Source organism: Calidris pugnax, unplaced genomic scaffold (genome assembly GCF_001431845.1).
Source record: "Calidris pugnax isolate Ruff unplaced genomic scaffold, ASM143184v1 scaffold37, whole genome shotgun sequence".
NCBI lineage: Eukaryota > Metazoa > Chordata > Aves > Charadriiformes > Scolopacidae > Calidris > Calidris pugnax.
Window position 1 is genome coordinate 134,925 of NW_015090816.1, and position 15,707 is coordinate 150,631.

General features: G+C 52.4%; 1 protein-coding gene across 1 annotated transcript; it reads left to right on the forward strand.

Moving 5' to 3' along the window:
* Positions 1-59: 59 nt before the first annotated feature.
* TBCCD1 (TBCC domain containing 1) lies at positions 60-14,181 on the forward strand. Its single transcript, XM_014939736.1, has 7 exons — positions 60-505; positions 600-749; positions 3,705-4,071; positions 5,049-5,235; positions 6,642-7,139; positions 11,854-12,009; positions 13,691-14,181. Exons 1-6 carry the CDS (start codon positions 173-175, stop codon positions 11,981-11,983), a joined length of 1,665 nt encoding a protein of 554 aa, XP_014795222.1. The 5' UTR covers positions 60-172; the 3' UTR covers positions 11,984-12,009; positions 13,691-14,181.
* Positions 14,182-15,707: the final 1,526 nt, after the last annotated feature.

Genomic DNA, 15,707 nt, shown 5'->3' on the forward strand with positions numbered 1-15,707 from the left:
ATTCCCGCCTCCTCGCTGGCCCGCAGCAGCCAATGGCGAGCCGACTGTTCGGCGAGGGGGCGGGTCTGGCCGCAGTCCTCCACGGTGTGAGAGAAGGGCCGTCTCGTTGCTCCGCGCTGCTGCCGCTCTGCCCCGCGCCGGAAGCGGGGGAGCGGCGGCGGCGGCGGTCGCTATGGAGGCCCCGGTGCGGCTGTGGGTGAAGACGGAGCCGTTCCTGGTGGGGGCCCTGCCCGCCCCGCCGCCCGCCCGCCTCAGCCCTCACTACCTGCGGAAGATGGCGGCCTACGCCCGGGCGCGGGCGGCCGAGGGCTGCTTCCCGCGCCTGCCGTGGCCCCGCTGGCGGCACATCGCCTGCGGAAAGCTGCAGCTGGGCCGCGGCCTGGCCTGGCTCTACTTCGACCTCTTCCGCAGCCTCCTCCGGCCCGACCCGCCGCGCCGCCTCGAGTGGGCCGAGGCCGAAGCGGCCTGTGCCGGCCCCGACGAGCTGGAGCAGGAGCGGAGCAAGGCAGGAGGAGGAGCAGTAGCCCCATCCCGGGCCGGGTCAGCGTGGTGAGAGCCTCAGCCCATCCTAACGCCTCTTTTTCTCCCCTCTTGGCCAGCTGTCGGTGGACACCCTGCAGTTCCTCCTCTTCCTGTACGTCCAGCAAGTGAACAAGGTCTCCCTGCGGCGGTCTCTGATTGGGGAGGAATGGCCCAGCCCCCGCACCAAGTCTCCCGGCCTGACTGGAAAATCCGGCAGCGAGAATAAGGTACGTGTGGCTGTGGGGTGGTCCTGGCGGGAGACTGCGTGGCAAGTTTGCTGATGATCCCAAACTGGGAGGGGTGGCTGACACCCCAGAGGGCCGTGCTGCCATCCAGTGAGACCTGGACAGGCTGGAGGGCTGGGCAAGGAAGAACCTCATGAGGTTCAACAAGGGAAAGTGTGCAAAGCCCTGCCTCGAGGTGGGTTGAAAAGTGCCTGGGTTGTTCCTGGGCAGGTGGAACTCTGCCTGCAGTTAAGTCTTAAGGGAGAGTCAAATTGGGGATACTTCGCTAAACACTAAAGACAATCAGGTTGGTGTATTCTCTGTATCAAAAGCTGCCTGTGGGAATTTCCTAGACTCAGACTAACTCTGAAAGGTGTCTCAGACCGTTGGCACTTCTCCTTTTAAGGAGCAAGGCCAACAGCATCCTGACTTGTACTTGGAACCGCGTGGCCAGCAGGACTAGGGCAGATTGTCCCCCTGTGCTGGGCACTGGTGAGACACCACCTCGAGTCTGTGTCCAGTTTTGGGCCCCTCACCACAAAAAAAGACATTGAGGGGCTGGAGCAGGTCCAGAGAAGGACAATGGAGCTGGTGAGGGGTCTGGAGCACAAGTCTTGTGAGGAGAGGCTCATAGGGACTGGGTCACTTTATACTGAAAGATTGAATTCATGGGAAAAGAAATCATACAATCATAGAACGATCGGAGTTGGAGGGGACTTTGAACACCATCCATTTCCACCCCCTGCCCTGGGCAGGGACACCTCCCACCAGACCAGGTTGCTCCAAGCCCCCTTCAGCCTGGCCTTGAACCCCTCCAGGGATGGGGCAGCCACAGCTTCTCTGGGCAACCTGGGCCAGGCTCTCACCACCCTCACAGCCAAGAAGTTCTTCCCCACATCTCAGCTCCATCTCCCCTCTTTCAGTGTCAAACCCTTCCCCCTCCTCCCATGGCTCCCCTCCCTGATCCAGAGTCCCTCCCCATCTCTCCTGGAGCCCCTTGAGGGACTGGAAGGGGCTCCAAGGTCTCCCCGGAGCCTTCTCTTCTCCAGGCTGAACCCCCCAACTCTCTCAGACCCCCTCCCAGCAGAGGGGCTCCAGCCCTCCCAGCATCTCCGGGGCCTCCTCTGGCCCCACTCCAACAGCTCCATGTCCTTCTGCTGTTGGTGGCCCCAGAGCTGGAGGCAGCACTGGGTGGGGGGTGTCTCCCCAGAGCGGAGCAGAGGGGCAGAATCCTCCCCTGGCCCTGCTGGCCACGGGGCTGGGGATGCAGCCCAGGGTGTGGGGGGCTTTCTGGGCTGCCAGAGCACATTGCTGGGGTGTGTGGAGCTTCTCATCCACCAACACCCCCAAGTCCTGCTGAGATGAGAGGAATTGATACAGGGTTGTGTGGTCGGGTGGTCATGGAGCATCCAGTGTTATTTAAAAGTCGATGTTTTCTTTTCATGGCTCAGGTGTAGCCACGACGTAAAACTCTGGACAGGAAGGAGGTGCATCTTGGTTGCCATTGGATCCCTCCCAGAGGTTTTGGTCCTGATGAGGTTGGGGCTGTCTCTGCTGCTGTTCCTTTTCTCTGTGTGATCGGGTGGGATGCCCCCAGCTTCAGCAATACCCAGTATGAACTGTGCCCCCTTTTGAAATGCTGGAGCGTGTCCAGAGGAGAGCCACCAAGCTGGTGAGGGGCCTGGAGAACAAGTCCTATGAGGAGAGGCTGAGGGAACTGGGCATGTTTAGTTTGGAGAAGAGGAGGCTGAGGGGAGACCTCATTGCCCTCTACAACTACCTGAAAGGAGGGTGTAGAGAGGCAGGTGTTGGCCTCTTCTCCCAAAGGACGAATGACAAGACCAGAGGAAATGGTCTGAAGTTGGGGCAGGGGAGATTTAGATTAGATATTAGAAAGAATTACTTTGGGAGGTTTAGATTGGATATTAGGAAAAATTTCTTCATGGTAAGGGTTATCCAGCATTGGAATAGGCTGCCCAGGGAAGTGGCTGAGGCAACATCCCTGGAGGTGTTCAAAGGACGGTTTGACATGATCTTCAGGAATATGGTTTAGTGGTTTGTTTTTTTTTTTGTTTTTGTTTTTTTTTTTTTTTTTGTGTGTGGTTGGACTCGATGATCTCGGAGGTCCCTTCCAACCACTAAGATTCTGTGAGATTCTGTGAGATTCTGTGAAATGGTGTGGAGAGGCTCGTGTGGTGCCAGAGGGTCTCTGTCACAGTGCAGGGGTCTCCAGCTGCTGGACAAGACACTCTCAGGTGCTTGTTGCACCGTTTGGGCTACAGCCCTTGGAGATAGTGAGGACAATGTTGAATCACAGCCATGTGTTGCTTGTACTGCAGTTCACAGGCCAGCAAAGATTGTCTTTATTAATGTCTGCCATCATTCTAGTATTCTGCTTTTTTTGGGGGGAGCCTTTTGGAGGCTAAAGGCCTTCTGGAGCCCTTTAGAATTTGAACTAACGATTCTTTCAGAGGTCGTTTGGTTTATTGGCCCGTTCTCCTGTGAAGAAATGACCCTGGGGTCTTTTTTCCCCCCGCAGCGCCTCGGGAGGCGGCACTGAATCAGACCTGAAGGTCTGGAACAGATGCAGGGATTTTCCAATAGAGCAGCTGCGAGACCTTGACTGTCAGTTATTGATTTGTTTCCTGCCTTCAATTTGCCAGCAGCAGCCGGCTGAATTTGTGTGGGAAGGATTGCAGGAGAGTCTGCGTCTGCTTCCTAGAATGAAATATTTGGTACTTTGGGGTTAGAATTAAAGTTTTTTTTTCTTCCTGGGGGGGGAGATTGCTTTCTGTGTTTTGGAAGAAGCAGCAGCAGTGAGCAGGAGAGAGCATCCCCTTCGATTTGCTTTCCCTCTTTTACAAGGGTGAAAGTGAGGATGCGTCGTATAAAGTCAATGGGGCTTGTTCAGCTCTGTGAGAACTCACCTCCTTTTTGTGTGTTTTTCTGCCCGCTCAGAACTGGAACGATCAGGACCACCATGCCTTCGTGCTGAGCCACCTCTCGGATCTGCTGGAGCTGCTGCTGGAGCCGGAGCAGCTCACTGCCTCCTCCCACTCCACCCACAGCAGCTTGGTGTCCTACGAAGCCGTCTGTGCCCTCAGCTTTCTTATCGAAGGGACGGTGACCAAATCCAGGATGGTCCATCCTCTGCACGAGCTTGCCCTCTGGCAGCCCTGTCACGGCCAGAATGGCTACTCAAAGGTCTCCAGAGCCTTCTCCTTCCCCAAACTAGAGAGCTGGCTGCGCTCTTGCCTGACGTCAAACCCTTTTGGAATGACTGCCTGCCTCAAGTCCGGGAAGAAGCTCGCCTGGGCACAGCAAGGTAGCTACAGGTCTTGCCTTCCTTTTTAGAAATAACTTCCCAGTCTTGGGTTCTCTTGCTGTCTGTGGATCTAGCACTGGTGTGGGGGCTTGCCTGCTTTTCCTCCTACTGTCAGTGGAGATGGGGAGAAAGTGGCAGCTTAGAGGTGAGTTTGGGGGACTAGAGGGTGCTGCGTGACATCTGTGTGTATTTTTCCAGTCCTTGGAGCACTTTGGTGAGCAAACGTTAATGACTTTATTTTCCAAGTCCCCTCTGAGTGAGGCCAGCAGCACTATCTTCATTATCCAAGTACAGCTGGACACAGAGAATATATAACACGGTGTGTTTGTGGCAAAGCTGTTACTGATCTAAGTTTCCTTGCCTTGAATTTCATTCTTTGACCTGCAAGGACATGGCAGTGGAGCTGAGGCACCTTCCACCTTAGGGGAAAAAAAATTCAGGCTAATATTTTGTTTCCTCTGACTGCACAACCATAAAAGTGGCAGTGTGTTGGGTAGGACCACGAGGTTGCTCAGGGGTTGTACAGTAGAGGGAGCATTTCACTCTTTTAAAACATACAGTTTCTGCTTTCAATAGAAAAAATTACCCTACGGATCTTCCTGCCGAGCTAAATCTTGTGTTCAGGAACAAACTTGTGGAAGTGGAGATGCCTAGGTCAGGGCTGTCTGTAGCTTATGGGAGGCTTTACCTCCAAGAATAATCTTGGAGTGCTTTTGATCTTTTTAACATATCCTGAATTCTGGAGCTTCTTTCTGCTACGTGTGCTGGTGGATGGTGTGACTGGTGCGTGAACTGACTCGGTTTGATGGTATCATCCTTGAAGTTTTGGGCTGATTATTTGCTGGAGGGACTGCTGAGTGACGTGGTCAGTGAACCAGCGTGTCTGTGTCTCTGTAGGAATCAGGTACAGCCTTTTTTTGTGTTTGTGGGGTTTTTTTTCCCTCATTCTAAACGCGTTGGTTAACTTTATTTTGCAGTTGAAGGAACAACCAGGAGAGCAAAGATCGCCTGCAACACTCGGGTGGTGCCTGAGGTGTTCCCCATGGTGATCATGAGCCAGGTCTACAAGCAAACGTTGGCCAAGAGCTCGGACACCCTGGTGGGGGCTCACGTAAGAATTCATCGCTGCAACGAGTCCTTCATTTATCTCCTCTCTCCCCTCCGGTGAGTTTTTGTTCTCTTGAGGCACAGCTAGATTTCACTGAATTTCACTGAATTTTTTAGAGTTGGAAGGGACCATAGAGATCATCTAGTCCAACTCCCCTGCTGAAGCAGGATTGCCTAGAGCTTGTCAGAGCATGTTACTCAGGAGCATCCAGGTGGGGCTTGAAAATCTCCAAGGAAGGGGACTCCACACCCTCCCTGGGCAGCCTGTTCCAGGGCTCTGCCACCCTCACCGTGAAGAAGTTTCTCCTCATATTTGAGTGGAACCTCTTCTGTTCCAACTTGTGCCCGTTGCCCCTCGTCCTCTCACTGGGAACCCCTGAAAAGAGTCTGGCTCCCTCCTCCTTCAACCCTCCCTTGAGATACTTGTAGGCGTTGATAAGGTCTCCCCTCAGCCTTCTCTTCTCCAGACTAAAGAGTCCCAGCTCTCTCAGTCTCTCCTCATAAGGGAGATGCTCCAATCCTTGAATCATCTTTGTAGCCCTACGCTGGACTCTTTCTAGTAGTTCCCTGTCCCTCTTGAACTGGGGAGCCCAGAACTGGACACAGTATTCCAGTTGTGGCCTCACCAGTGCAGAGCAGAGGGGGAGAATGACTTCCCTTGACCTGCTGGCCACACTCTTCCCTATGCAACCCAAGATCCCATTGGCCTTCCTGGCCACAAGAGCACACTGTTTACTCATTGTCATTTTACTGTCCACCAGGACCCCTAGATCTTTCTCTTCAGTAGTTGCCTCCAGCAGGTCCATCCCTAACCTGTACTGGTACCTGACATTCTTCTTCCCCAGGTGCAGGACCCTACACTTTTCCCTGTTGAACCTCATGAGGTTCTTCCTTGCCCAGCCCTCCAGCCTGTCCAAGTCTTGCTGGATGGCAGCACAGCCCTCTGGGGTGTCAGCCACCCCTCCCAGTTTGGTATCATCAGCAAACTTGCTGAGGATACACTCTGTCCCCTCGTCCAGGTCACTGATGAATATATTAAACAGCACAGGTCCAAGTATTGACCCCTGGGGGACTCCACTGGTTACAGGCTCCCAACTTGAACCTGCTCCATTAATCAATGCCCTTTGGGTCCTGTCACACAGCCAGTTCTCAATCCACCTCACTGTCCCCTCATCCAGCCCACACTGCCTCAGTTTCCCAATGAGGATGTTATGGGAGACAGTGTCAAAAGCCTTGCTGAAGTCAAGGTAGATGACATCTGCTGCCCTCCCCTCATCTAGCCAACCGGTTATGGCATCATAGAAGGCTATCAGATTGGTCATACATGATTTACCCTTGGTAAACCCGTGTCTTTTCAGCAAGTTTATTCAAGCGCTGAGTTCTTTTTAGATGGAGTAAGTGGTGAAAAAGTTCTGGTTTGGCTCTTTCCTGCTCACGGTCTCCTCACTCTTGTTCCTTGGCAGGTCGGTGACCATTGAGAAGTGCCGGAACAGCACTTTTGTCCTCGGCCCCGTGCAGACCTCTGTCCATGTCCACAGCTGTGACAACGTCAAGGTCATCGTGGTTTGCCATCGTTTGTGCCTTTCTTCCACATCTGGCTGTACCTTTTACATTCTCACCCCTACCCAACCTCTCATCCTCCTGGGGAACGAAGCCATCAGCTTTGCCCCTTTCCACACCCATTACCCCATGCTCGAAGACCACATGGCTCAGGTGGGGTTGGCCACTCTGCCCAACTACTGGGACAGCCCCATGCTGGTGTGCAAGGAGAGCGGTGACACCAGCGTCTTCCGCCTCCTGCCGCCCTCAGACTTCTACCCCTTCGTGATTCCTTTTGAGATGGAAGGAGACACCACGGAGACGCCGGGTGGGCTTCCCCACGCCTATCAGAAGGCGCTGAGTCAGCGAGAGCAGAAGGTGCAGATCTGGCAGAAAACGGTGAAGGAGACGGGCCTGACCAAGTGAGTGCTCTGCAGGACCCGGTGAGCTGTGTGACAGCTCAGCTCGGCCATACAATCGGAAGTGATTTAATGTGGTTCAACAAAAATGCTTATAGAACGGGTTGGTTTGCGTGAGCCTTGTCCTGCGTGACATTTCTAGAGTACTGGTGATTAGCAATCTTGGGATCCTGGGCTTTGCTCTTACTGTTTGTTCACAGTTTTAACTGTGAATCATAGACTCACAGAATTGCCCAGGCCGGAAGGGACCTCCAAAGGTCATCTAGTCCGACCTCCCCGCAGTCAGCAGGGACACCCCCAACTAGACCAGGTTGCCCAGGGCCTCGTCGAGCCTCTCCTTGAATATCTCCAGGGAAGGGGCCTCAACCACCTCCCTGGGCAACCTGTTCCAGTGCTCCACCACCCTCACAGTGAAGAACCCTCTCCTAATCTCCAGTCTAAATCTGTTCCCCTCCAGCTTGAAGCCATTGCCCCTCGTCCTGTCACTGCAGGCCTTTCTAAACAGGTTCTCCCCAGCCTTCCTGTAGGCTCCCTTCAGGTACTGGAAGGCTGCTATTAGGTCTCCCCGGAGCCTCCTCTTCTTCAGGCTGAACAACCCCAGCTCCCTCAGCCTGTCCTCGGAGCAGAGGTGCTCCATCCCCCTGATCATCCTTGTGGCCCTCCTCTGGACCCGCTCCATCAGGTCCATATCTTTCCCATATTGAGGGCTCCAGACCTGCACACAATACTCCAGGTGAGGTCTCACCAGAGTAAAGTGGCAGAATCCCCTCTCTGGACCTGCTGGCAACGCATCTCTTGATGCAGCCCAGGCTGTGTTTGGCCTTCTGGGCTGCAACTGCACACTGCCTGCTCATGTCCAGCTTCTCATCCACCAGCACCCCCAAGTCCCTTTCCTCAGGGCTGCTTTCTAACACCTCATCCCCCAGTCTGTACTGATGGTGAGGATTGTTCAGGCCATCATTTGGCTGGAAATGGATGGTTCCATTGTGAAGGAGGTGCTTTGTCGTGATTTGAAGCTCAAGGAAAAGCATTCCTGGAAGCTGCTGAGGTGAGGAGTCCACCCTGCCAGTCAGAGATGAGAACAAGTGCTCCCGGAGCAGTGCTTGAGCTGTGTAAGATTTTCTTTCTGTTCTGTGCTCAAAGACTTGTAATGGGCATGTAACTGGGTGCTGATGAGCAGTGATCTCGGAGGGGTTTATCCTCTGGGGAAACACAGAATATGTTGGGTCAAACTGTCAGCACTGTCCGTCACACCAAGCTGAGCACTTCTGGTCCATTTGGTGGTTCACTGAATTTCACTGAATTTCACTGAATTTTAGAGTTGGAAGGGACCATAGAGATCATCTAGTCCAACTCCCCTGCTGAAGCAGGATTGCCTAGAGCTTGTCAGAGCATGTTACTCAGGAGCATCCAGGCGGGGCTTGAAGATCTCCAAAGAAGGGGACTCCACACCCTCCCTGGGCAGCCTGTTCCAGGGCTCTGCCACCCTCACCGTGAAGAAGTTTCTCCTCATATTTGAGTGGAACCTCTTATGTTCCAACTTGTGCCCGTTGCCCCTTGTCCTCTCACTGGGAACCCCTGAAAAGAGTCTGGCTCCCTCCTCCTTCAACCCTCCCTTGAGATACTTGTAGGCATTGATAAGGTCTCCCCTCAGCCTTCTCTTCTCCAGGCTAAAGAGTCCCAGCTCTCTCAGTCTCTCCTCATCAGGGAGATGCTCCAATCCTTGAATCATCTTTGTTGCCCTACGCTGGACTCTTTCTAGTAGTTCCCTGTCCCTCTTGAACTGGGGAGCCCAGAACTGGACGCAGGATTCCAGTTGTGGCCTCCCCAGTGCAGAGCAGAGGGGGAGAATGACCTCCCTTGACCTGCTGGCCACACTCTTCCCTATGCAACCCAGGATTCCGTTGGCCTTCCTGGCTACAAGAGCACACTGTTTACTCATTGTCATTTTACTGTCCACCAGGACCCCTAGATCTTTCTCTTCAGAAGTTGTCTCCAGCAGGTCCACCCCTAACCTGTACTGGTACCTGACATTTTTCTTCCCCAGGTGCAGGACCCTACACTTTTCCCTGTTGAACCTCATGAGGTTCTTCCTTGCCCAGCCCTCCAGCCTGTCCAAGTCTCGCTGGATGGCAGCACAGCCCTCTGGGGTGTCAGCCACCCCTCCCAGTTTGGTATCATCAGCAAACTGGCTGAGGATACACTCTGTCCCCTCGGCCAGGTCACTGATGAATATATTAAACAGCACGGGTCCAAGTATTGACCCCTGGGGTTCCTTGTTTTGGAGGAGCTCCCTCTGCTTCCCTTGTTCCTTTCTGAAACCCAGGCGCCTCTGCTGAGCATGGAGGGGCCTCCAGTTTGAAAGAGCTCTAGACTGGGAGAGAGAAAGGGTTCTGGGGCAGGATTTTGCCGCCAGCAGGAGGGTGGCTGAGCAGTAGTGACCCAGTCGTGGTGACAGAAGTGTAAAAACCTTCCCAACTCTCAGTCTTGAAGGGCAGCAGGAAGGAAAGTGGTAACTGCAGCCCTTGTGCTAGAGTCTTCCCTTCTAGCTACCAACCTTATCCTAAGGTGGTGCTTCTTCCTCCTCCAGCCATGGTCCTCCCAGGGCTGCTGCTTCTCACCCCAGGAATTTGTGAAGGTGTTTTCCCCTGTTAAAAATCCTACTGTTAAAGAAGTGGGAGGTAATATGGATGATGTGCTTAGATGTAACATCCTCTACAGCAGTCACAGGAGGCAAGAGCTCGGTATTGGAGTGACTTATGTCATAAAAGAGAGAAAACCGTGCCAGGTCTAGAACTGGAAGAAACTGGGCAGCTGACAGGGTAAAATGTCTCTGTCTCCTACAGGCAGGGAGACAAGTAGGAAGCTTAGAGCAAACAGGATATCAGAGATGTAGAAAGGAAAAAAGCTGCCGTGCTTGAACTGGGAGGTGAGAGAGACAGTGAGAAATAAGACGACGTCTTTCAAGAAGCTGGAGTTGTCGGAATGAGGAAAGTGGGACAAAAAAAAAGAATGTAAATCCTGCCAGGCTGAAAGTATAAAACCCCGTAAGACAGGACCAGTAAGACAGCTTGGAGGAACAACTTGCAAAAGCATAAAATCCTGTTTATTCATTTTTCCGAGCGTATCAGACACAAAGTCTTTCGGGGTCAGTAGCAGATCAAGGTATATAAAAAGCACTTGGAGAAGATAAAAAAACCATAAGGGAAGAAAGAAGTGGCTGCCTTTGTGTTCACGTTCACTGGGGAGGAATTTAGGTTAGTTTTTCTGTCCCAGAACCCTGCTTTCGGGGGGGATGTCTCAGATGGAAGTGATAGGACAAAGGAAAGCCTTTAACTTGAAAAAAGGGTCTGGGTACAGCGAGCCTCTGTGAAATGCAGTCCTGAGTAACATGCTCTAGCTCTAGGCAATCCTGCTTCATCAGGGGAGTTGGACTAGATGATCTCTATGGTCCCTTCCAACTCTAAAAATTCAGTGAAATTCAGTGAAAATTCAGTGAAATGGAGTGGCCCAAAAGCACACAGGGCTTTTCCCAGTCCAGGGTGGGATCAGCACATCAAATTAGGGCCGGGTTCAAAGCAAAGCCAGGTAAACTCTCCACGGGATATTGAAAATGGTCGTGTTTTATGTGGGTTCAGAAAGGAATTGCATAAGCTCACAGGGGGGGAAAAAAGTGCAGCAGGAGTTACTCAACGCTTTGTGCCACCTTTGGGCTTCAGAAGTTGTGGAGCTGGGGTGGTGCCAGATGGCTGGGGTGCTGTTCTGGAGAAATACAGTTTTGTGTATCCAGTGCTTAAGCTCTGGTTGCTAATCTTCTTTTTCTCCCTTCTCAGACAGGTTTAATCTGTGCTCTCTAAGTCAAGCAGGGGCAGCCCTGTGGAGCAGGGGTGCCGTGGTAGTGAGATGGGGGAGGTAGAGGAGTCATGGCATGCCACCTCCCCCAGGTTATGCCTTTAGGGTTCATTATAGTAATATTCTCTTGGTAAAAACCTTCTCTTCCTGGACGGGCAGTTCATGAACCAAGCCCAGCTCTGAGCTGATACACGTGAAGATTGTTTTGGTAGTGAAGGTGAGGTGTAATGGGCACTGGTGAGGCCTCACCTTGAGTACTGTGTCCAGTTTTGGGCCCCCTACCATAAAAAAGACATTGAGGTGCTGGAGTGGGTCCAGAGAAGGGCGACAAAGATGGTGAGGGGTCTGGAGAATAAGTCTTATGAGGAGAGGCTGAGGGAGCTGGGGTTATTCAGCCTGGAGAAGAGGAGGCTGAGGGGAGACCTTCTCACTCTCTACAACTCCCTGAAAGGAGGGTGTAGAGAGGTGGGGGTCGGTCTCTTCTCCCAAGTCACAGGCGACAGGACAAGAGGAAATGGCCTCAAGTTGCCCCAGGGGAGGTTCAGGCTGGATATTAGGAAAAATTTTGTCACTGAAAGGGTTGTCAGGCATTGGAATGGGCTGCCCAGGGAGGTGGTTGAGGCCCCATCCCTGGAGGTGTTCAAAAGACGGGTTGATGTAGTGCTGGGAGGTCTGGTTTAGTGATGATGCTCCTTGTTTGTTGTGTGGGTGTCTATTTTTGTCAGTCAGGTTGACGGTTGGACAAGATGATCTTTAAGGTCCCTTCCAACCTAGAAGATTCTGTGATTCTGTGTTTTGAAGTATAATACTATAAATAAACGTGACGTTTGCATCCTTCCCTGCTGATCTTCTTTTTTGGTTTCAGGAATCAGAGGAAACGGTTCCAGGTGTTGGTAGAAAATAAATTCTACGAGTGGCTGGTTCAGACAGGGAACCGTCAGCAGCTGGACAGCCTTGTTCCTCCTGCGGTGGGCTCCAAGCAGGCAGCCGGATAGCCTCGTGGCTATGGTGAGAAGGAATGGTGAGTAGAGGGCATGTGTCTGCAGCAAAAACAAAAAGTGTGGCCAGCAGTTAAGGGAGATGACGATCCGCCTCTACTCTGCTCTGGTGAGACCCCACCTGGATCACTGTGTCCAGCTTTAGAGTCCTCAGCACAGGAAAGACACGGAGCTGTTGGAGCGGGGCCAGAGGAGGCCCTGGAGATGCTGGGAGGGCTGGAGCCCCTCTGCTGAGGGGGGGCTGAGAGAGTTGGGGGGGTTCAGCCTGGAGAAGAGAAGGCTCCGGGGAGACCTTGGAGCCCCTTCCAGTCCCTCAAGGGGCTCCAGGAGAGATGGGGAGGGACTCTGGGTCAGGGAGGGGAGCCATGGGAGGAGGGGGAAGGGTTTGACACTGAAGGAGGGGAGATGGAGATGGGATCTGGGGAAGAACTTCTTTGGTGTGAGGGTGGTGAGAGCCTGGGGGAGGATGGATTGCACTGTGTCCTATAAAAGGAAGGGCCTTTACATTTCCTAGAAGCCTTCCTTTCTTATTCTCCTGAGTGTTATAGGATGAAGCCTATAGACCTGGAGAAGAGAAGGCTTTGAGGAGACTCCACAGACCCTTCCAGTCCCTTAAGGGGTTCCCAGAGAGATGGGGAGGGACTCTGGATGAGGGAGGGGAGCCATGGGAAGAGGGGGAAGGGTTTGACACTGAAAGAGGGGAGATGGAGCTGAGATGTGGGGAAGAACTTGTTTGGTGTGAGGGTGGTGAGAGCCTGGCCCAGGTTGCCCAGAGAAGCTGTGGCTGCCCCATCCCTGGAGGGGTTCAAGGGCAGGTTGGAGGGGGCTTGGAGCAACCTGGGCTGGTGGGAGGTGTCCCTGCCCAGGGCAGGGGGTGGCACTGGGTGGGCTTCAAGGTCCCTTCTGACTCTGATCATTCTATGATTCTCTTGATTCTTCTCTATCTAGAGGAATTATCCCATGTTTCTATGCACAGCCTGGGCAGAGGTTGAAAACGTAGGACATTCTCCCAAGAGCCTTGTGTTTGGTTTTAGTTGTTACTTTGCAGTCAAAGCCACTTCTGAATTTGGACCTACTCCCTGTGTGCTCAGCATCTCCACCTTCTCTGCAGGTGTTCTGTTAGATCTGTCAGGGCCGTGTGTCTGTCTGTAAGGGCAGACAGGCAAGTTGTACAGAATCTGATGTAAAAACTTACTCGAGCTGCTGCTCTCTGAAGGAGGCTGCATGCATTAATGTCTGTACCTACCTGTCTCACTTTTTGCTTAAGAGATTTGAAAACTTTGAATAATTCAGAATCACAGAATCTTCTAGGTTGGAAGGGACCTTACAGATCATCTTGTCCAACTGTCAACCCAACTGACAAAAATAGTCACCCACACAACAAACAAGGAGCATCATCACTAAACCAGACCTCCCAGCACCACATCAACCCGTCTTTTGAACACCTCCAGGGATGGGGCCTCAACCACCTCCCTGGGCAGCCCATTCCAACGGCTGAGAACCCTTTTCTAATTCTTTGTAGTGTCTTTCTCTTCCCAAGTAGAAATAGTTTAGGAGTTGAAGACAATCCCCTGTTGAATTTTTCTGCCGTTGCGTGTTTCAAAGCTTTAGAAAGTTGTGGGTTGTTTTTTTTTTCTTTAGACTTCGAGGTGGTTTTTGAAGGACCTTTTGGAGTAAAATTTCCCTCCTCTTATTTTGTTACAGAGCTCTGGGACCGGGCAGTGGTGCACTGAGAGCAGTTCTCACTCAGACTTTGCAGCCCTCCTGCCCGAACACGCTCGACGCCGACCCGACTCCCAGCCTCGGCGCGGATGGGACTCTCTGTTCTGCTTTAGGATTTCTCCCCCTTTCCTGGGAGCGTGCTGTAACTAGGCTGTTGGTAACTGAGAAGACTCATGAGGATGATGAAGGGTCCTTTAGTGGGGTGGCCATCAGCACAGTTAGTGGCTGTGGTGGGCCGAGGTGGATGCAGGGCCCTGGCGTCGTGTGCATCGTTACGGTACGAGCCAGCCCCACTGCTTTTATACATGCAAAAATTGAATATTTCCTTATTATTTTTTTTAAAAATGAATGAGATTCAGTGATTTTTTAAATTATTTTTAATATGAAGATGGCACTCGAGCAGTGTGACGTTATAACTTTCTTAACACATTCGCATTGTTTTGACAAAATGTCAATAAAACAGAGTTCTTGGATGAGCCTGGCGTGTGTCCTAGGGAAGGGGTTTTACCTGCACGGTGGGTGTTAGAGGGACACAACATCATGAAATGTGAACCCATCAGCTGAGAGAAAAGTGCTAATTTATTAACAGCCACGGAATTGAAGGTTTTGAAGGCTGCCCCTTGCACAGCATTTTAACACAAACATAATTTAATACTTTCCTACCTTTGATGTTTCTTGGGAAGGTTATCAGCGTGGCTGAGTACCGTTCTCCTGGGCTAGGGGAACCTGTCCTGGGCAGATGTGCTCGTTGCTGAGCAGAGCAGGCCAAGGGGTCGTGTGGGTGACCAAACCAGCAGCTGTAGGTGCCTTCTGAAGAGCTGTCTGACCCGAGAGCAAGAGGAAGGTGGGGACACTTAGTGCTCTGGTATGCACAGTGGTTTGTGATGCTGGGATTATCCTGAAAGTCTCTCTGGGCTGCTGGGGAGGCAGGGGATGCAATACAAGGCGAGTTGATGATGTTTAGCCAACTAGAAGATAGACCTTCTCAATGCCTACAAGTATCTCAAGGGAGGGTTGAAGGAGGAGGGAGCCAGACTCTTTTCAGTGGTTCCCAGTGAGAGGACGAGGGGCAACGGGCACAAGTTGGAACAGAAGAGGTTCCACTCAAATATGAGGAGAAACTTCTTCACGGTGAGGGTGGCAGAGCCCTGGAACAGGCTGCCCAGGGAGGGTGTGGAGTCCCCTTCCTTGGAGATCTTCAAGCCCCGCCTGGATGCTCCTGAGTAACATTCTCTGACAAGCTCTGGGCAATCCTGCTTCAGCAGGGGAGTTGGACTAGATGATCTCTATGGTCCCTTCCAACTCTAAAATTCAGTGAAATTCAGTGATGTTCAAAGCGGCTGCTTTGAACACATGAAAGCGGAGCTTTGAGATGTTCTAGTGAACCTACTGACTTGGATTTGAGATGTTCTGGTGAACCTACTGACTTGCCTTTCAATAGGACGTGGATTGTGGTTGGACTCTGATCTTCTGAAGACAGCATTTGGATAAAAAAAAAATACCTGTAAGTGCCCTGGCAGCCTTTCCAGCAGCAAGAGCTGTAAGCAGCAGCCCTGGGCCATTCGAGACACCCACAAAGGGAAGAGGCCGAGATGCTGCTGCGCACGTCTGTCTCAAACTGTCCCAAAGAGTGGTGCTCAATGGATTCAAATCCAGCTGGTGGCCGGTCACTAGTGGTGTGCCTCAGGGCTCAGTGCTAGGACCATTTCTATTTAACATCTTTACTGACGATCTCGATAAGGACACAGGGTGTATCATCAGCAAGTTCGCAGATGACACCAAGTTAAGCAGGAGTGTTGACTCCCAGGAGGACAGGGAAGCCCTACAGAGGGACCTAGATAGATTGGATCACTGGGCCAAGATCAACGGCATGAGTTTCAACAAGGGCAAGTGCCAGGTCCTGCACTTGGGCCACACCAACCCCCTGCAGCGCTACAGGCTGGGGGAAGTGTGGCTGGAGCTGCCTGGAGGAAAGAGACCTGGGGGTTCGAGTTGACAA